The sequence below is a fragment of the Oncorhynchus kisutch genome, linkage group LG21 (assembly GCF_002021735.2).
Source record: "Oncorhynchus kisutch isolate 150728-3 linkage group LG21, Okis_V2, whole genome shotgun sequence".
In the NCBI taxonomy this organism is placed as follows: domain Eukaryota; kingdom Metazoa; phylum Chordata; class Actinopteri; order Salmoniformes; family Salmonidae; genus Oncorhynchus; species Oncorhynchus kisutch.
Genome location: NC_034194.2, coordinates 23,950,733 through 23,973,336, shown reverse-complemented (window position 1 = coordinate 23,973,336; position 22,604 = coordinate 23,950,733). Strand labels below are relative to the sequence as shown.

Below are 22,604 nucleotides of genomic sequence, written 5' to 3'. Positions count from 1 at the left end.
CAGTACTGCATGGGTAGATAACCCCCCCGGCCCAACATGCAGTGCGGCCGGTCTTTCTCAGCCCAATGGTTCTGAATGGGGATTATGGGTAGTCAGTCAGGAGGTGAGCGTGTGTGTGGTGTGTGTGTGTGTGTGTGACTACACCTCCCAGACAATTCTGTTGATACCCACGCGGGTCCACACTGGGAAGAGCTCATCCACTGTGTGTGTGTGTGTGTGTAAGCACACTTGCGTGGGCCCGTGCGTGCCTTTGTGTGTGCTTGTACAGGGGGATATTACGGAAGGCTCAGAGAAAATGGTTTCCAGGGAGACCCAGGGGGGCTACATGTGGGGAGAGTGGGAAAACACCTGCATGCTGTGTTCTGTTTGTCTGAAGAATCATGTTGGAGTCAGCTATTGTCTAAGGAGCTCAGGCTAACAAAACTCATCCATTGTCTACAGGAGGACTATGGAAAACTCCATCCATTGTCTACAGGAGGACTATTGAAAAAAAAAACGAAATATATTGTCTACAGGAGGACTATGGAAAACTTAGCCATTGTCTCAAACCAACTGTAGCGAACAGAACTCGTCCATTATCTAGAACTCCTGCTTGTCAACAGAACTAATTCGTAGTCTACAGGACTCATCCATAGTGAGAACTTGTTCTACAGAACTCAGGAGTCATCCATTGTCTTTGGAACTTCACCTCCGTAGTCTAACCTACTTTCTGTAGCATCTTAAATGGTGAACTGAAAGTGAATAAGCTACATAAAAACAAAGTCAAAGCTTATCAACACGTAGGGTCACTAATAGCTCTAAAACTCATCCCTCCTCCTCTAAAACTCATCCCTCATCCTCTAAAACTCATCCCTCCTCCTCTAAAACTCATCCCTCCTCCTCTAAAACTCATCCCTCCTCCTCTAAAACTCATCCCTCCTCCTCTAAAACTCATGCCTCCTCCTCTAAAACTCATGCCTCATCCTCTAAAACTCATGCCTCCTCCTCTAAAACTCATGCCTCCTCCTCTAAAACTCATGCCTCCTCCTCTAAAACTCATCCCTCCTCCTCTAAAACTCATCCCTCCTCCTCTAAAACTCATCCCTCCTCTAAAACTCATCCCTCCTCCTCTAAAACTCATCCCTCCTCCTCTAAAACTCATCCCTCCTCCTCTAAAACTCATCCCTCCTCCTCTAAAATTCATCCCTCCTCCTCCAAAATTCATCCCTCCTCCTCTAAAACTCATCCCTCCTCCTCTAAAACTCATCCCTCCTCCTCTAAAACTCATCCCTCCTCCTCTAAAACTCATCCCATCTCCTCTAAAACTCATCCCTCTCATAACTCTAGTAGCTCTAAAACTCAGATCAGACTGGCCTGGTCCTCCATACAGGCTGTGATGAGGGTGTTAAATGCTATCACAGGTTATACATAGGTCTGGACCCAGCCACTAACATGGAGAGACAACACCTGACCCCCAGCTATCCCAAGAGTGTATGGAACTCACAGACACATTGCTTAAATTCACACTCACATACACACTGTCACGTAAAACATGACCATCCCCAAATGTGTTACTTTATATCAATGAGCAAACTTGTGCATGTGCTCATAAGTGCATGTGCTCATCATTACACACACCCACACTCATGCACACACCTCCATAACACATGTTTGCTACACACGCCTGAGATTCACAATGGACACCAGAGGGAGAAGTTGACAGACTTTACACTGTTTTAGCTTCACACTGTAATCAGTCACGGCGTGAATCTCCATACATGACCATCTATCTACTGCTCTACACCTAACCCACTGCCATCAACTTCTACACAGAGAACTCAGTTACAGCAGAGTCAATCTATTCTAAACCCAAAACAACAGTTGTACAGTGCCTTCAGAAAATATTCATACCTCTTGACTTACTGCACATTTTGTTGTGTTACAGCCTAAATTCAAAACTGGTTTAAAAAAAATGTCCTCACACATTTATACACAATTCCACATAATGACAAAGTGAAAACATGGTTTTAGATTTTTTTGCAAAATGTATTGAAAATGAAATATGAAAAATGTGTTGATTTGCCACAAACATAACACTTTGTATTCAGGACATAAAGTGAATTTCTTTGCTACATGTTGCAGTTTTACTTTAGTGCCTTATTGCATACAGGATGCATGTTTAGGAACATTTTTATTCTGTACAGGCTTCCTTATTTCCACTCTGTCATTTAGGGTAGTATTGTGGAGTAACTACAATGTTGTAGATCCATCCTCAGTTTTCTCCAATCACAGCCATTACACACTGTGTAACTGTTATAAAGTCACCATTGGCCTCATGGTCAAATCCCTGAGTGGTTTCCTTCCTCTCTGACAACTGGGTTAGGGATTACACCTGCATCTTTGCAGTAACTGCGTGTATTGATTAGAGGTCGACCGATTGTGATTTTTCAACGCCGATACTGATTATTGGAGGACCAAAAAAAGCCGATACCGATCAATTGGCCGATTTTTTTATATTTTATTTGTAATAATGACAATTACAACAATACTGAATGAACACTTATTTTAACTTAATATAATACATCAATACAAATCCATTTAGCCTCAATAAATAATCAAACATGTTCAATTTAGTTTAAATAATGCAAAAACAAAGTGTTGGAGAAGTAAAAGTGCAATATGTGCCATGTAAAACAGCTAACGTTTGAGTTCCTTGCTCAGAACATGAGAACATATGAAAGTTGGTGGTTCCTTTTAACATGAGACTTCAATATTCCAAGGTAAGAGGTTTTAGGTTGTAGTTAATATAGTATTTATAGGACTATTTCTCTCTATACCATTTGTATTTCCTATACCTTTGACTATTGGATGTTCTTATAGGCACTTTAGTATTGCCAGTGTAACAGTATAGCTTCCGTCCTTCTCCTCGACCCTACCTGGGCTCGAACCAGGAACACATTGACAACAACCACACTCGAAGCAGCGTTACCCATCGCTCCACAAAAGCCGCGGCCCTTGCAGAGCAAGGGGAACAACTACTTCAAGTCTCAGAGCGAGTGACGTTTGAAACGCTATTAGCACGCACCCCGCTAACAAGCTAGCCATTTCACATCGGTTACACCAGCCATTAGGTGGATAGGCTTGAAGTCATAAACAGTGCTGTGCTTGTGAAGAGCTGCTGGCAAAACACACGAAAGTGCTGTTTGAATGAATGCTTACGAGCCTGCTGCTGCCTACCATCGCTCAGTCAGACTGCTCTATCAAATCATACTTAATTATAACATAATAACACACAGAAATACGAGCCTTAGGTCATTAATATGGTCGAATCCGGAAACTATCATTTCAAAAACAAAACGTTTATTATATCAGTGAAATACGGAGCCGTTCGGTATTTTATCTAACGGATGGCATCCCTAAATCTAAATATTATTGTTACATTGCACAACCTTCAATGTTATGTCATAATTACGTAAAATTGTGGCAAATTAGTTCGCAATGAGCCAGGCTGCCCAAACTGTTGCATATACCCTGATTCTGCGTGCAATGAACGCAAGAGAAGTGACACAATTTCACCTGGTTAATATTGCCTGCTAACCTGGATTTCTTTTAGCTAAATATGCAGGTTTAAAAATATATACTTCTGTGTATTGATTTTAAGAAAGGCATTGGTGTTTATGGTTAGGTACAGTCGTCCAACGATTGTGCTTTTTTCGCAAATGCGCTTCTGTTAAATCATCCCCCAGCGTTGCATCGATTATATGCAACGCAGGACACGCTAGATAAACTAGTAATATCATCAACCATGTGTAGTTAACTAGTGATTATGATTGATTGATAGTTTAAAAAAAATACAAGATAAGTTTAATGCTAGCTAGCAACTTACCTTGGCTTCTTACTGCATTCGCATAACAGGCAGTCTCCTCGTGGAGTGCAACGAGAGGCAGGTGGTTATAGCGTTGGACTAGTTAACTGTAAGGTTGCAAGATTGGATCCCCCGAGCTGAAAAGGTGAAAATCTATCGTTCTGCCCCTGAACAAGGCAGTTCCTAGGCCGTCATTGAAAATAAGAACGTGTTCTTAACTGATTTTGTTGGTGTTTTTTTGTTGTTGAATTTTACCCCTTTTTCTCCCCAATTTCGTGGAATCCAATTGTTTTAGTAGCTACTATCTTGTCTCATTGCTACAACTCCCGTACGGGCTCGGGAGAGACGAAGGTTGAAAGTCATGCGTCCTCCGATACACAACCCAAACAAGCCGCACTGCTTCTTAACACAGCGCCATCCAACCCGGAAGCACCATGTGTCGGAGGAAACACCGTGCACCTGGCAACCTTGGTTAACGCGCACTGCGCCCGGCCCGCCACAGGAGTCGCTGGTGCGCGATGAGACAAGGATATCCCTGCCGGCCAAACCCTCCCTAACCCGGATGACGCTAGGCCAATTGTGCAGCGCCCCACGGACCTCCCGGTCGCGGCCGGTTATGACAGAGCCTGGGCGCGAATCCAGAGTCTCTGGTGGCACAGCTGGGCTGCAGTACAGTGCCCTTAACCACTGCACCACCCGGGAGGCCCGTTCTTAACTGACTTGCCTAGTTAAATAAAGGTATAAAACGATCGTCAAAATAATAATAAAATGTTTGTTTTTTTAAATCGGCTAAATCGTTGCCCAAAAATAGAGATTTCCGATTGGTATGAAAACTTGAAATCGGCCCTAATTAATCGGCCATTCTGATCAATCGGTCAACCTCTAGTATTGATACACCATTCAAAGTATAATTAATAGCTTCACCATGCTCAAATGGATATTCAATGTCTGCTGTTTTTTAACCCATCTACCAATAGGTGCCCTTGTTTGCAAGGGATTGGGAAACCCTCCCTGGTCTTTGTGATGGAATCTGTGTTTGACATTCACTGCTCGACTGAGGGACTCTACAGAGAATTGTATGTGTGGGGTACAGAGATGAGGTAGTCATTCAAATATCACATTAAACACCAATACTGCACACAGAGCCAGTCCATGCAACTTATTATGCAAATGTTTACTCCTGAACTTATTTAGGCTTGCCATAACAAAGAGCTTGAACACTAGTGGTTAGAGCGTTGGGCCAGTAACCGGAAGGTTGCTGAATCGAATCTCCGAGCTGACAAAGTAAAACAAATCTGTCGTTCTGCCGCTGAGCAAGGCAGTAACCCACTGTTCCACGAAGACATGGATGTCGATTAAGGCAGCCCCCCCTGCTTCAGAGGGGATGAGGTAAATGCGGAAGACACATTTCAGTTGAATACATTTAGTTGGACAACTGACTAGGCATCCACCTTTCCTTTCCCTTATTGACTGAAGAGATTTTAGCTTATACATTTGAATTTATTTGTAAAAATGTAGTGTCCAAAACATATGACCACCTGCTCTTTCTATGACATAGACTGACCAGGTGAATTCAGGTGAAAGTTATGATCCCTTATTGATGTCACTTGTTAAATCCACTTCAAATCAGTGTAGATGAAGGGGAAGAGACAGGTTAAAAAAGGATGTTTAAGCCTTGAGACATGGATTGTGTATGTGCTCCATTCAGAGGGTGAATGGGCAAGACAAAGGATTGAAGTGCCTATGAATGGGGTATAGTAGTAAGTGCCAGGCACACTGGTTTGTGTCAAAAACTGCAATGCTGCTGGGTTTTTCATGCTCAACAGTTTCCTGTGTGTATCAAGAATGGTCCAGCTCCCAAAGGACATCCAGTCAACTTGACACAACTGTGGGAATTATTGGAGTCAACATGGGTCAGCATTCTTGTAGAACGCTTGACACCTTGTAGAGTGCATGCCCTGATGAATTGAGTCTGTTCTGAGGGCAAAAGGGGGATGCCACTCAATATTAGGAAGGTGTTCTTAATGTTTTGTACACTCAGTGTGTGTCTAAGCTGTGACCACTAATACAGCGGGCTAACCATAGTAGCATAAAACTAGGGATGCACTGATATGACATTTTTGGCTGATATCAGTATCCAATATTTTCATGCCAAAATATGCGACACTAATATTTAAAATTTAAACATTCTAGTTAAATAGTTGAAACACACACACAAAAAGTTATTTTGTTGGCATTTACATTTGTCCCCATTACCAGTAAAATACAATCAAAACCTATTTCTTTCACTTACTTGCTGTGTTGTTTTGTTGTTCATTTGTTCAGTCGTTTTATTCTCAACCAGGATTTCATCATACATGTCAAGCAGTGGTTTTAGCTCGGTCTGTCCATGGCCTCTTCTGTCGTGGGTCCTCTTCCTCGGTGCTCAATGTCACTGTGTCCGTTTCCATCTTGTCCAGCTGTGTATGTAACATTACACATAAACCCTGTTTCTTGTCTGCATCGAAGTAGCGGTCCTTGTACGTAGCATCGACCATGGTCGCGACACAGTAAGAGGCTCAGACAGAATGTCCCCGAATCTCTTGTTCACAGTCTCAAGTACTTTTGCAAGTTTTAACCCCACAGTCTGTATCGGCAGTTGTTGACCAGGAGTTTCAATGCCATGACAGAGGGTATCACGTCTGCTGCAGATGCAGTTGTTGAGCTTATTTCTCGAGTGAGTTGTTCGAATGGAGCTAGGAGCGTGTTCATGTTTTCAATGAGAGTCCACTGGTTTGCACCGACTGTTGCAGGTAACTCAGTCAGCTGTGTACACGCCAAGCACTCGTTTTTGTTCCAGCAGGCTCTCCATGTAAAAAGTACTGTTCCATCTGGTGGAAAGGTCTTGCTTTCATTTGCACTCCAAGCTGCTCCTGTAGTATTGCTTGCAGGCGGCTGTATGCAAGCTGTGAGTGTTTAACATGGCGCACTATCTTCCTACCTGTTGCCACTGTGTCAGATATGCTGCGTTGGGCCAAAACGCCTTCGTTCACAGCCAGTTGGAGCATGTGTGCCATGCATGGCAAAGACTGTCCTCGCTGGTCCAAATGTCAGTCGAGAAGCTAATAGCAGGTAGCTCATGGATGTGCCGTTCAACAAGTGTGTAACTCCGGTAGGGCAACATCTGAAAAATAGCGCCTACTTGGTAGTGTGTACCGGGGCTCGAAGTTCTCGACCAGTCGGCGAAAGCTAACATCATCCATTTTGGCGTTAATGGATTTTGGCTTTGAGTTGTCTCGCTGAAATTCTCTTACTCTTTCAAATGACTGCTCGACTTGAACTTGTTAAATTGTTGGAAGTGTGTGCTTAGTTTTTTTTCTGCTTTTGTTCTAAGTAGTCGCTGAACGTCTGGGGGTGAAGCACTTTCAAATGAGTAATTAGGTTTGTGGTATTGAAAGATTTCACTTTCTCTCCTCTGGAAATAATAGCAGCACAAACGTTGCATATGGCCTTTTTGTTATGTTCCTTTGAAACGTCAAAATAGATCGACACAGCAGACATTGTGGACTAGGTTAGGAATGCTGTGTTGCACGTGTAGTCGTGGCGTCATTACGTCATACAGGTATGCACGTCAGCTTTGACATTGGTTTTGCACATCGGCGTTAAACTATACATAGAGCCGATGTCCAAGTTGGCATTTTTAGCTAATATCGGCCGATTCCGATATGCTTACCAATATATCTTGCCTCCCTACATAAAACACATCTTAACTATTCCCTGCCTACATAATAGCCACTAGACAGCTTAACCCACATGGCAGAAGGGGCAGAGGAGAGAGATGTCCTGTAGTTCCTTTACTGTACTGGGAACATCTGCCCTCTCTTTGCGCTCACCAGACTGTCACATCAGCAGGATTAATGAAACATCACCCAAACAAAGTCAAATAGATAGATTTAATAAGATGTTAGACAAGGCAACTAAAAACACAACACCAAGCACAGACCAGTTCCCTTTTGGTCCCTAGCCCCTTCTGTCTTTGGTGTTGTTCACATAATAAAGGTCTGGATTGGTGAGAAGAGAGCAATATGGTCTTAGTTTCACTTGTTGTCCTAGCCTGGACAGAGCCGCCAAAATCATTTGCCTTCAGTACCGTCTGGATTGGAACATCGGGTGACATCTTAGTTCTACAAGAAATTAGATTCACTTTACAAGGCAGACATATTGCATACTCAACCTGGAGCTTCTGGATTACTCGCTGTCAATGTTCAATTCTAGGATACAACAGCCTGATGGGGTCTAACATAAAACCCATCAACTCCTTGGCCAGCAGTCCATTCCACTAACCCCTACACAACCACCATATTACATTTGTACGAGACACGGTAGGTAATGTGATAAATACAGACTTATGAAGCCAACCATTCCCCATAACATGCCAAGAGCTTACAGTAAATTAAAGAGCTGGGATTTACCGTGGTACTGAGGGGTAAAGTCAAGTTAGGATAGATAACCGCATTTTAACTAACATTACCAGCCTTACTCCTGCTCCGGGGTGGAAAGATGAGGGGTGTTTTGGGCAGTCGCCCTACATCTTCAATCTGGCAACCCATATGGCTCTAACCTGGCAACCCAAATGGCTCTGAACATTCACCAACTGTGTAGAGCAGAGACCAGGCTTCGTGGAATCTATCTCCGACTACATCGATTCGCACAATTATGAAACGCCCACCTTGTATCTATGTTTGTCCTTTGTAGTTGCGTGCCTTTCTTTGTTTTCTGAAATCCCTACTTTTTCAATAAAACGTTAATCAAATACAATCATGACTGTTCCCTTGTTGAGATTTAATTGCACATTTACACTGAGTTGCCATCTTAGAGCAACAGCAATGAGCAAACAGTCAGTGGTTCTATTTGATTAAAGTTTATTGAAAAGGTATGGATTTCAGGAAACAAAGGCACACAACTACAGAGGACAAACATATGTAAAAGTTGAGCATTTCATGATTTCCATTTTTTGAAGTATTGACCATGGGTGAATCGATGTAGTCGGAAGTAAATTCCACAATGCCTGGTCTCAGCTCCACGCCATTGGGAAAGGTCATCAGAAACTTCCTTCACCATGGAGAAGAGTTTAGTCCGCTACCTCAAACCCAGACTGGTGGGGCCAGTCCAAGTAGACGAGGAAGAGCTGCCGGGTGATGTGGAATAGATCATCAGTACAGTGCTCCTGATAATGTCTGGTTTGCTGTCATAATGTAAAGTACATTGGGGTTCTGTGACAGACAGTTTAAGAGTACTTCACATTCTAAATCAAAGCAAGATTAGATGATGGTGACCTCATTGCCACCTCGGCCAATCACAGCTCAGCCTCTTCAGATACAGAGGTGGCAGACGCTGCGATCCAGGAACATTTAAATGTTTGGAACATGTGCCACAGGAGGTGCCAATGAGCTGCTTAGTGTGTGCCAACCGAGGTGCCAATGAGCTGCTTAGTGTGTGCCAACCGAGGTGCCAATGAGCTGCTTAGTGTGTGCCAACCGAGGTGCCAATGAGCTGCTTAGTGTGTGCCAACCGAGGTGCCAATGAGCTGCTTAGTGTGTGCCAACCGAGGTGCCAATGAGCTGCTTAGTGTGTGCCAACCGAGGTGCCAATGAGCTGCTTAGTGTGTGCCAACCGAGGTGCCAATGAGCTGCTTAGTGTGTGCCAACCGAGGTGCCAATGAGCTGCTTGGTGTGTGCCAACCGAGGTGCCAATGAGCTGCTTAGTGTGTGCCAACCGAGGTGCCAATGAGCTGCTTAGTGTGTGCCAACCGAGGTGCCACTTTTTTGCCAGTGTGAACAGTTTTTCCATGACCCAGTGCCTACTGCCAATCAAATCAATGCCTGCGCATGTCTGCTCTGCCCCTGGCTATGGCAGTGTGTTTGTAAAAGAGAAAAAAATAAAGAAATTTGACAACAAAAAAAAAGAGTGCGAGAGGGAGAAAGATAATACAAGAGACATCAATTAGAGAATGAGACAGAGGTACAAAAAAAAAACACTGAATGAAGGAGAGAGAGCGAGAAAGACCGATCTATAGAGAATAGCAGAGAGCTGTGAGTGTAGAGCTTTTCTGTTGTCCTTTCTGTTGGTGCTCTGCCCTGCCCGGCTGAGCCCAGCGCTGCCTGGCCAACACATGGCGCCACTCTGCAGCACAGGACAGCACTACAGCAACTGCTGCCCTCCCTCCCTGGCAGCTGCCAATGTGAAAGAGGAACACACTCCACCGTCCACACGGCACTTAAAATACCCTCCATTCTACTTTACTCAGACATATTGAACACACATATGCTGACCACACACACAACACATTCCATAGTAGACAGCGCTGAAACGTTCTTTCAAGTTTAAACAGACACACTAGACAGATGTTCACATCAAATTCTAACAATGGATCAAAGCAACACTTTTAATAGATTACAACTTGAATCTACTCAACTTCTCTTCCTCACTTCCCTCAATATAGGAAGAGATGGAGAAAGAGTATGACAGAGAAAGAGAGAAGGAAAGAAAGAAAAACTCCCTACAGTATAAAGGAAAACAAAGGAAGACATGTGGAGAAGAAACCACTGTGACCGAAAGGAGAGAACTTTTCCGTCCGGGAAAAGAGATGGGGTTAAACCTTCCCTTTGTCTCCGAACTCGGATGGAAAAGTTCCACACTCAGATTGCATGAAGTTAATCTTCCGCTCCACACACACGATTGGTCCTACCTTTCAGACAGAACATGGCTTTTCCTTAAGTTCCACAGACATCCACAGAGGTGTTGAATGAAGTGGTCAGACCCAGTCCTTGAGCTACTCCCTACTTTTCTGTCCTCTCTTTTTCTTTCTTTAACCCCTTCTTTCCCTCCCTCTCTCTCCCTCACTCTGCACCCTTCTGTCAACGTGCTTACACACAGACCCACGGACCCAGACACTCACACACACTCTTCTCTCTCTCGCCCCATCTCTCTCTCTCTCTCTCCCTGACACACACACACAGACTCACAGTGGCAGCCAGCCAACGCATGCACCGCAGGAAACTGCTTTACAAACCCCACTCTCCCCTTCCCATCGCTCTCCCCCTCTTCCACACTGACAATCCACCTCTCTCTACCCCTCCCCCTAACTGAAAAAGTAGGCAGATAGAAGCTCTGCCTCACTCACAGCTCCAACTATCCCACCCCCCTTTTATCACACACATTTAAGCCCATTTAAAGCACACAGTGTTGTGTGTACTTGTTTGGCATTTAACTGCACTGTTAGGAGCTAGTAACACAAGCATTTATTTCACTGCACCCGCTATAACATTTTCTAAACTGTGTATGCGACAAACCCACTTTGGACACACAAACACACACACCAGTTATTCACGCACACACACACACGCACAACCATTGGGGTTGGCTGGGGTGTGTGATTGTTCTGAAGTTGGTCCGTCAGCAGTTGGCAGGGGGCCCGGCTCGAGCCTGGCCATTGTGCTGTGATCAAACATAATCGCTTAATCCCCCCAACTCAACTGTTTGTTATCAAAACCAGCCACGTCCACTGACGCATCCAGGGACCTCAGCGCTCAGAGCCGGACGTACAGAGTACAGCCTGGCCACACGAGCAATAGAGACAGTACTTACTGACTCACTGATTGACCGTGGTCACATGACCGTCTCAAAATCCTGGGATTCAACTAGTTTCCTTTCATATTGACAGTTAATATTAGCCTGAGTGTGTAAGATGTGTCCCAAGTATACCCAATAGCCTAGGGTTATTCAAATTCTCTGACACAATATTTTGGCTGAACATAGTGTGGTATTGTGGTACTGTACAAATTCATGACCATGTTAGTTTATCAATGACTGATTCCATTTTCTGGCTGTTTTCCTCAGGAGGTCCACTAGAGAGGCTGAGGGTTCACCTTTGACAGCTACTGTACCTTGGTGTGCTGTGACAAAACGTCCCCAGCTGGCTGTGGCATGTGAAAGCTGATCGGAGGAATGCCACACACTCTCCCCCTTCAGAGGAAGGGGACTGAGTGGTGTATATCATGAGGCATAGCGGACATAACAGTAAACATCGTTAGGACACCAAACATCCACACTTGCATCCTCACCGAGACTAAACAACCATCCATTCTCTAGCTGGGACCCTAGAAGCTGAATATGCACCCTTGGGACCCAGTAAAAATGTCCAATAAACCCTAAACAGCCAGGAACAAAGATGAAAACAGAAACATAGTGTATGAATCATGGAGTGTCACTGTCGGTTAAAACAGAGTTTGCCTGTGGACATAAACGCTGACTGGACCAGACATTGATTTCCAATGAGAACCTCTAATGGCCTTATCTTAGACGGGTGAACCCATTAGCTGCTGTCTCTAACATGGTGGAGAGGTATAGCTTGTTATGCGAACTAAGAGCTCCACAACACTATTCATAATTAATTAGTCAAGTCGGTTGGGAGAAATAACCAGATGCAGACATAATCAACTGGTTTGGGTATTAAAACTAGTTTAAATGCTAATTTTCTATCTTAAATGCTAATGTCACTCAACAATGAGTTTGCGCCAACCACAATGGTAGAGAAGCACAATGGATCCTCCTAGAATCAGAATAGTTGAGAAGGTTTTGTGGGCATGCTTTGTGGAAGGGTTTGTCACACCCAGAGGGGGATTTGGGGAAGAGGAGAAATCAATGACTAAAAGCCCAAAGCACTGTGCTCACATCATGACATTGTCAAAATGTTGTGTCCTATTTTGTAAAGAAGTGTGTGTGTGTGCTCACACAGAACATGTCACATGAGATTTGTCCTGTGAGAAAAATGGCCTGTGCATGTGTCAATCCCACGGTGGTGCAGGTTGCATGTTGTGATACGTCTGCCAGTACCAGGTGCTGTCCATTACTGTCTGATTAGTGTGTGTGAGAGGGCTCTTCTGCATGAGCGAGGGTGTGAAATGAGAATTCCACAAAAAACACAACCCTGAAAATAACCCACCGCTACAAATACACAAACTTGGAACAGACCAACAAACACACCAGTAAAAATGTAACACGAATGAGACACAATTTTCCAAAATGGAAACTGAACAGGGGTCTGCTCAAACCTTCAAAATTGCATCCTCCTTCAAAGTGATCACTGATCTGACTTGGCTGAATGGGGGAAAGGCAGTAGGTTTGGAGGTGTGGAAATCTCTTTTCTAATCCAATCATGTACAGATCAGTGGTTCACTAAAGGAATGGAGGAAGCAAGAATGCATTAAAGACAGTCCAACAGCCTATATTTCTAGCTGATCGTCACAACATCTAACTCTGGTCATTTCCATGTAAAAGGATCTGTGAGCAGCAACATGGGAAGTTCATAGGAGCATGCCAAATCTGGTGTCAAATGAAAGCTAAGAGTATATATATATATATATTTAAAAAAAATTAAATTAAGGCATATTAAAAAAATCTACCATTTTCCATCCTAAAAATGAGGAATAAGTAAAGGCTTTGATTTCTGGATAAACAGATGGAAAAGGGGACTTAGAAAACATCTACCAGAAAATATCAGAAATACATCAAAACAACAATGTTGAAGTAAAGACCACTGGCAACTAAAATCAACACTTATATTCAGTGTCTTATAAATGTTTCTGCCTCCTGTTTAAGAAACATTGCCTTGTGCCTTGACATTTCATTACCAAACATCTACACATCTTTAAGATATTTTCTGATTTCTCACCCTCATAAGGGAGGATCATGACAGTTCACAGAGCCGACAAGTAAAGGTAGACCTATCAATTAATTTATACATTTTGTTTACGAATTATTAAGTGATTCAAATGTTAAATTCCGTTACCAAATCGGTAACGAAATTTCAGAAAAATCGGTAAATGGAATTTCCGCAATTGAACTGGTTACATAGAAATCATAGTAGTCACAAACCACAGTTGGGTTCACAAGTTTGGAGAGCACAGTACAGCAAAGTAGTATACAGTTCAGCACAATACAGTATAGTACACAGAGCACACTAGAGTTGAGAACATTATAATGTATTGTACTCTGTACTCGACTCAGGAGGCTGCTGAGGGATCATAATAAAAATGGCTGGAATTGAGTAAATCAAATGGAATCAAACATGTGTTTGATGTATTTGATACGATTCCACCTATTCATCTCCAGCCATTACCATGAGCCCGTCCTCCCCAATTAAGGTGCCACCAATTTCCTGTGACTCTTTATACTGTGACTCTACTATACTTTACTTTGAGGTCCAAATTTGTGAAACAAATCCGGACCAAACAAGACAACCAAATGTTGTCTTGTTTGGGGGCAGAGCTAATTAAATTAATAGTCAGTGTGTAGAATAATACGCAAATATGCAAAGGAGGATATTGTACATTTCTACTTTTGTGTTCCTATTTAGGATACAGCACCATGAAGAGAATGACCTTCATATCCATCATGACGCATTTCTGTGCAGTACAGATCTGGAATGACATTCATTTACCGCAATTCTGTTTCCGGGTGTAAATCCACTTCACTTACTGTAGTTCAATAACCAAAATAGATTTTTTCAAAGTCTGTCACGTCATAGCTGACACACCATTATTTCTGCAGACATCGTTGAATCTTAATTCTGAGTTTTGGAAAACATGGACACAAAATTGAGATTTTACCAAAATTCTCTTACCAAACGTTGCGCATCTGCACAGTTCATCCAGTAAATGTGTTTTTGTACAATTTTCTGTGAAAATTGTTAAAAGTAGTCCTTGTGTATAGAGTTGTATGATTTGTTCAACTTTGAAATCAATGTGTTTTGTTTGGCAGTGCAATTTCGTTACTGTGGAATTGCCCCTCTTCCGTTACTGTGGAATTGCCCCTCTTCCAATGGCCCTGTATAACCAACAATAATTACCATGTCCCTATCTCAGACGTCTGTATTGTACTGTACCAGAAAGCACATTCACAGATAAAACGTACAGTGTAGTATTTCTGTAGGGAACAATGTGAAATGGTAACGATAATACACACAGATAAGAGATGAGCTAGTAAGTAAAGTAAGTAGCCTTGCACGAGGCTTAGCTGGGCTAGCTGTAGCTGACATTTAGCTGCTTAGCTGATATAGCGCTCTGGTTAGTAACATAACTTGTCACACAAAGAGATAGAGTACCTGGCATTGGTATGATTTATCTGAACAGTTCTCTCTTGAAATTGTCATTTTATCTCAAAGAGGCTAACCTAGATAAATAAAGATTAAATCAAGAGAATTAATAGATAATCAGAGGATTTATCATCTCAGTAAACCTGAATAAACCCACATAATGTCATCCATGTTGGTACATCAGATCAGACGTTCTGTCTTTACAGGCAGGTATGATCCTCTGATACCTATAGACGTGGGATCTTCATTTGACCACCCTGTTGCAGGAGAACTTGTAGTATATTTGAGGTTTAAAAAGGCTTCTTTTGTTATATTATGTCTATCTCTGAGAAGCTACCGAAAAAAGGGTAGAAAATAGCCCATGTCAATATATGTAGCATTAGAAATAAGGTTAATGAAATCAATAACTTGTTAATATCAGATAACATTCATATATTAGCCATTTCTGAGTCTCACTTAGATAACTCATTTGATGATACAGCAGTAGCAATACAAGGATATTACATTAATAGAAGAGACAGGAATTCTTATGGGGAAGATATTTATACATACAGTGCCGTCAGAAAGTATTCAGACCCCTTTACTTTTTCCACATTTTGTTAGGTTACAGCTTTATTCTAAAATGTATTAAAAATACTTTTTTTCTTCTCATCAATCTACACACAATACCCCATAATGACAAAGCAAAAACAGGTTTTTAGAAATGTTTGCAAATGTATTAAAAATAACAAAACAGAAATATATTATTTGCATAAATATTCAGACACTTTGCTATGAAACTCGAAACTGAGCTCCGGTGCATCCTGTTTCCATTGATCATCCTTGAGATTGGTTTTTAGAAATGTATGTTAATTTATTAAAAATAAAAAAACTGAAATATCACATTTACATAAGTATTCAGACCCATTACTCAAAACTTTGTTGAAGCACCTTTGGCAGTGATTACAGCCTCAAGTCTTCTTTGCTATGACGCTACAAGCTTGGCACACCTGTATTTGGGGAGTTTCTCCCAATCTTCTCTGCAGATCCTTTCAAGCTCTGTCAGGTTGGATGGGGAGCATTGTTACACAGCTATTTTCAGGTCTCTCCAGAGATGTTAGATCGGGTTCAAGTCCGGGCTCTGGCTCGGCCACTCAAGGACATTCAGAGACTTGTCCCAAAGCCACTCCTGCATTGTCTTGGCTGTGTGCTTAGGGTCATTGTCCTGTTGGAATGCAACCCTTCGCCCCAGTCTAAATTCCTGAGTGCTCTGGAGCAGGTTTTCATCAAGAATCTCTCTGTACTTTGCTCCATTCATCTTTGCCTCGATCCTGACTCGTCTCCCAGTTCCTGCCGCTGAAAAACATCCCCACAGCACGATGCTGCCATCACAATGCTTCATTGTAGGGATGGTGCCAGGTTTCCTCCAGACATGATGCTTGGCATTCAGGCCAAAGAGTTTAATCATAGTACCAGTATTGGTTTCTTCAGACCAGAGAATCTTGTTTATAATGGCCTGAGAGTCTTTAGGTGCCTTTTGGCAAACTTCAAGCTGTCATGTGCTTTTTACTGAGGAGTGGCTTCCATCTGGCCACTCTACCATAAAGGCTCATAAAGGAGTGCTTCAGAGATGGTTGTCCTTCTGGAAGGTTCTCCCATCTCAACAGAATAACTCCAGAGCTCTGTCAGAATGACCATCGGGTTCTTGGTCACCTCCCTGACCAAGGCCTTTCTCTTCTCCCCCGATTGCTCAGTTTGGCCGGGTGGCCAGCTCTAAGAAGAGTCTGGTGGTTCCAAACTTCTTAAATTTAAGAATGATGGAAGCTACTGTGTTCTTGGGGTCCTTCAATGCTGCATACATTCTTTGGTACCCTTCCCCAGATCTGTGCCTCAACACAATCCTGTCTCAGAGCTCTACGGAAAATTCCTTCGACCTCATTGCTTGGTTTTTGCTCTGACATGCACTGTCAACTGTGAAACATTATATAGACAGGTGTGTGCCTTTCCAAATCATGTCCAATCAATTGAATTTACCACAGGTGAACTCCAATCAAGTTGTAGAAACATATCAAGGATGCACTGGAGCTCAATTTCGAGTCTCATAGCAAAGGCTCTGAATACTTATGTAAATAATATATTTGTTTTTTATTTTTAATACATAATAATAATAATAATTTCTAAAATTTCTAAAAACCTGTTTTCGCTTTGTCATTATGGGGTATTGTGTGTAGATTAATGAGGATTTTTATTTATTTCATCCATTTTAGAACACTTTTAACGTAACAAAATGTGGAAAAAGTCAAGGGATCTGAATACTTTGCGATGGCACTAATTTATATACATATATTAGAGGTCGACCGATTATGATTTTTCAACGCCGATACCGATTATTGGAGGGCAGAAAAAGCCGATACCGATTCAATCGGACGATTTTTATTTATTTATTTGTAATAATGACAATTACAACAATACTGAATTAACACTTATTTTAACTTAATATAATACATCAATAAAATCAATTTAGCCTCAAGTAAATAATGAAACATGTTCAATTTGGTTTAAATAATGCAAAAACAAAGTGTTGGAGAAGAAAGTAAAAGTGCAATATGTGCTATGTAAGAAAGCTAATGTTTCAGTTCCTTGCTCAGAACATGAGAACATATGAAAGCTGGTGGTTCCTTTTAACATGGGTCTTCAATATTCCCAGGTAAGAGGTTTTAGGTTGTAGTTATTATAGGAATTATAGGACTATTTCCCTCTATACCATTTGTATTTCATTAACCTTTGACTATTGGATGTTCTTATAGGCACTTTAGTATTGCCACTGTAACAGTATAGCTTCCATCCCTCTCCTAGCTGCTCCCTGGGCTCGAACCAGCAACACAACGACAACACACACCATCGAAGCAGTGTTACCCATGCAGAGCAAGGGGAACAGCTACTAGAAGGCTCAGAGCGAGTGACGTTTGAAACACTATTAGCGCGCGCTAACTAGCTAGCCTTTTCACTTCGGTTACACCAGCCTCACCACGGGAGTTGATAGGCTTGAAGTCATAAACAGCGCAATGCTTGATGCACAACGAAGAGCTGCCGGCAAAACGCATGAAAGTGCTGTTTGAATGAATGTTTACGCGCCTGCTTCTGCCTACCACCGCTCAGTCAGATACTTAGATACTTGTATGCTCAGTCAGATTATATGCAACGCAGGACACGCTAGAAAATATCTAGTAATATCATCAACCATGTGTAGTTAACTAGTGATTATGATTGATTGTTTTTTATAAGATAAGTTTAATGCTAGCTAGCAACTTACCTTGGCTTACTGCATTCGCGTAACAGGCAGTCTCCTTGTGGAGTGCAACGAGAGAGAGGCAGGTCGTTATTGCGTTGGACTAGTTAACTGTAAGGTGGCAAGATTAGATCCCCCGAGCTAACAAGGTGAATATCTGTCGTTCTGCCCCTGAACGAGGCAGTTAACCCACCGTTCCTAGGCCGTCATTGAAAATAAGAATGTGTTTTTAACTGACTTGCCTAGATAAATAAAAGGTATAAAAAATATATATATATATATATATATATTTTTTTTAAAGTGTATTATTTTTTAATCAAATCGGCGCCCAAAAATACCGATTTCCGATTGTTATAAAAACTTGAAATCAACCCTAAAGAAGATCTCACGTCAAATGTTATTAAAGAGCTGTGGTTGCAGGTTCACCTGCTCATATAAAGCCTATGCTTTTGGGGCGTCGCTATAGTGCTAACAGTCAGTATCTAAATATTGTGTGTGAAATGCTTGTATGTGATGTAAACAGAGAGGTCTACTTTCTTGGGGACCTGATTATTGACGCTTCTACCTGTAACCAGTGCCTGTAATCTGGCTCAAGTTATTAATCAACCTACCAGGGTGTTTACAAACACGACAGGAACAAGATCATCCACATGTATCGATCACATTTTTTACTAATACTTGTAGAACTTTTCTCGAAAGCTGTATCTGTACCCGTTGGATGCAGTGATCACAATATAGTGGTTATATCTAGGAGAGCCAAAGTTCCAAAAGCTGGGTCAAATATTTGTTGGTCTGATGTGATTAATCAGGAGCATCTAGATGCTCCACTTGATGAATTTATGAAATTGCTTCTTCCAATTATTGATAAACATGGGCCTGTTAAGAAACTGACTATTAGAACTGTTAAGGCTCCATGGATTGATGAGGAATTGAAACACTGTATGGCTGAAAGAGATGGGGAAAAGGAGAGGCTAATAAGTCTGGCTTCACACCTCTGGCTGATGTACTGCAAATTGAGAAATGATATGACTAAACTCAACAAAAATAAGAAGAAACTGTATTATGAAGCCTAGATCAATGACATAAAGAATGATGGAAATTATGGGTAGAAAGACTAATTCAACTCCATCTTTCATCAAATCAGATGGCTTATACATCACAAATCCATCTGGCAAAGTGGGCAAACGTAGGCAGGAAATGCCAATAACAAACAGTGAGACGCCGTATTCATGGTAAAAAAAAAGTGTGGCCTCCCGAGTGGCGCAGTGGTCTAAGGCACTGCATCGCAGTTGCTGGCCGTGCCACTAGAGATCCTGGTTCGAGTCCAGGCACTGTTGCAGCCCATGGGGCAGTGCACAATTGGCCCAGCATCGTCTGGGTTAGAGGAGGGTTTGGCTGGCAGGGATGTCCTTGTCCCATCGCGCTCTAGTGACTCCTATGGCTTGTCGTGTGCATGCACACCGACACGGTTGCCAGGTGTACAGTGTTTCCTCTGCTTCCAGGTTAAGCGGGCATTGTGTCAAGAAGCAGTGCGGCTTGGTTGGGTTGCGTTTCGGAGGATGCATGGCTCTCGACCTTCACCACTCCCGAGTCTGTACGGGAGTTGCAGCGATGAGACAAGACTGACTACTCAATATTGACTAAACTCCTGGCATTGATCACTTAGATGGAAAGCTACTGAGAATGGTAGATGACTCAATAGCCACTCCTATCTTTAATCTGAGTCTAGGGGAAGGTGTTAGTCCTCAGGCCTGGAGGGAACCCAAGTAATCCGCTACCCAAGATTGGTAAAGTGGCCTTAACTGGTTCTAACAGCAGGCCTAAGCTTGCTAACAGCTCTTAGCAAACAAGTTAAAAACAATTGTGTTTGACCAAATACAATGCTATCTCTCTGAAACTGACAGACTTTCAGCATGCTTATAGAGAAGGGCTCTCAACATGTAATGCACTGAAACAAATGAAGTTTGGTTGAAAGAAATTGATAATAAGAAGAGTGGGAGCTATACTGTTATATTTCACTGCAGCCTTTGATATTATTGACCAGAACCTGTTATTGAGAAAAACATGTTTTATAGCTTTTCATCCTCTGCCATATTGTGAATTCAGAGCCATCTATCTAAAAGAACTCAGAGGGTTTTCTTTAATGGAAGATTCTCTAATGTCAAACATCTTGGGCGTGGTGTACCGCAGGGCAGCACTCTAGGACCTCTGCTCTTTTCTATTTATTACCAATGACCTGACACTGGCATTAAATAAACACTGTGTGTCCATGTATGCTGATGACTCAACCATATATGTGTCAGCAACCACAGCTAATGAAGTCACGGAAGTTTATTACTGGGTGGCCAGTAATAAACATCTCTAAAGCTAAGAGCATTGTATTTAGTACAAATAATTCCTTAACTCCTAGACCACAGCTGAATCTGGTAATGAATGGTGTGGCTGTTCAACAAGTTGAGGAGAGTAAATTACTTGGTGTTAACTTAGATTGTAAACTGTCATGGTCAAAACATATAGATTCAATGGTAATAAATATTGGGAGAGGTCTGTCCATAAAAAAAGACATGCCCTGCTTTTTTGACACCACACTCTAAAAAGCAAGTCCTGCAGGCTCGAGTTTTGTCTTATCTTGATTACTGTCCAGTCATGTGGTCAAGAAAGACCTAATTAAGCTAAAGCTGGCAAAGAACAGAGCGGAATGTCTTGCTCTTCATTGTAATCAGAGGGCTAATATAAATACTATCTATGCAAGTCTCTCTTGGCTAAGAGACAAGGAGAGACTGACTGCATTACTTATTTTTATAATAAACATTAATGTGTTGATAATTCCAAATTTGTTTGCATAGTCAACTTACACACAGCTCTGACACACACACTTACCCCACCAGACATGCCACCAGGGGTCTTTTCACAGTCCCAAATCCAGAACAAATTCAAGAAAGTGTACAGTATTATATAGTCATTATTGCATGGAACTCTCGTATTAACTCATATAACTCTCAAATGAACAGCAAACCTGGCTTTTAAATAAACAGATAAAGCAACACCTCACGGCATAATGCCTCTCCCCTATTTGACCTAGATATTTAGAGTGTATGTATTGATATGTAGGCTGTGTGTGTCATTTTTAAATGTATGTAGTTCTGTCCTTGAGCAGTTCTTGTCTATTAATGTTCTGTATTATGTCATGTTTCATGTTTTGCGTGTACCCCAGGAACTTTTGCAATAGCTAATGGGGATCCTAATAAAATACCAAATACCAAACATAAGCCTATTCCCCTATCCCCTTTATCACAATGTTGATGATCCTCTTTCAGGTCCGAGTCATGGCGTCCATGGATATATCCCATAATACTAAGATAAGAGGATGCCAGGGAGCAGACAATAAGATGTGGAGTTATGATTATGAAAAGGTGCCCTGTTACGTAAGTTGAGTGTAATTCTACCAAATAGCTCAGGGGAAAGCTTCAGTTTGGTTCAAATGGGAGTAACGCTCTTAAATGACAGATAACAGTTGAGCCATCATGGTCTGTGGGAGCTTAGGGCTTTGAAATGTCACATAGGACTGATCCAGGAACTGCTGGAGAGGTTAAAAGGAGGTTAAAACTGAGAGGGTTGACTTACCTGAATATGATCCCCAGTCAGTCATCATTATCAGCACATAGAAGAGGCAGAAAGAGAAAGAGAGATAAAGGTTGTTAAAGACCATGTATACTCAGCCAGCATCAGTAATATAATACAATACGGCATATGACAGCCCCGTTATAATTTAGTCAGAAGAGGAAAGCCTTATCAAATTGCACTGTGACTGTGTGTGTGTGTGTGTTTGGTCCTAGGTCTCGAGCCCCAGTGGCAGATGGCACATGTCTATCTCTTAATGACAGCTCAGTCTTGTAACATCAGAGCTAGGCCAGGAGTAGTGGGCCAATGTTGTCTCACTATTGCTGAGTTCTGTTAATCTGGAATTACAGGACAACTGGGCTTGGGCCACAGACCCCAAAATGTGTGTGTACTGTATGTGCGTGTGTGTACATGTACTGTATGTGTGTGTGTGTGTGGTGTGTGTGTACATGTACTGTATGTGTGTGTGTGCGCGCACATGTGCTTGTCTTTCCAAAACCAAAAGACAATTATGAGGGCATCATTACAAGCCTCTCAGGAGTTACAGCAGATCACTCCAACATAGAATATGAACCTAAATACCTTTCATATCCCACTAATAACCTTTCATAACATGGTAGGACCCAATTCTGGTTTGGCATGTTTATTTGGGTTAATGTGCTGTGCTATCCCAAATCACCATTCATTCAGATTGGTAAACCCAAACATTGACATGCTTGCAAATCCCATATTAGACT

General features: G+C 42.0%; 1 protein-coding gene across 5 annotated transcripts in view; it reads right to left on the bottom strand.

Moving 5' to 3' along the window:
* Positions 1–22,604, bottom strand: part of nhsl1b (NHS-like 1b) — a 167,814-nt gene that overhangs the window by 59,483 nt on the left and 85,727 nt on the right. The window contains exon 1 of one of the 5 annotated variants that reach the window (XM_020455031.2): positions 10,572–10,964. The exons of the other annotated variants lie outside the window; for them this stretch is intronic. Coding sequence (XP_020310620.2) covers positions 10,572–10,587 — 16 coding nt within the window. The 5' untranslated portion in view covers positions 10,588–10,964. Of the gene's footprint in view, positions 1–10,571; positions 10,965–22,604 lie in introns of those variants that run through there. 5 annotated transcript variants of the gene reach the window in all.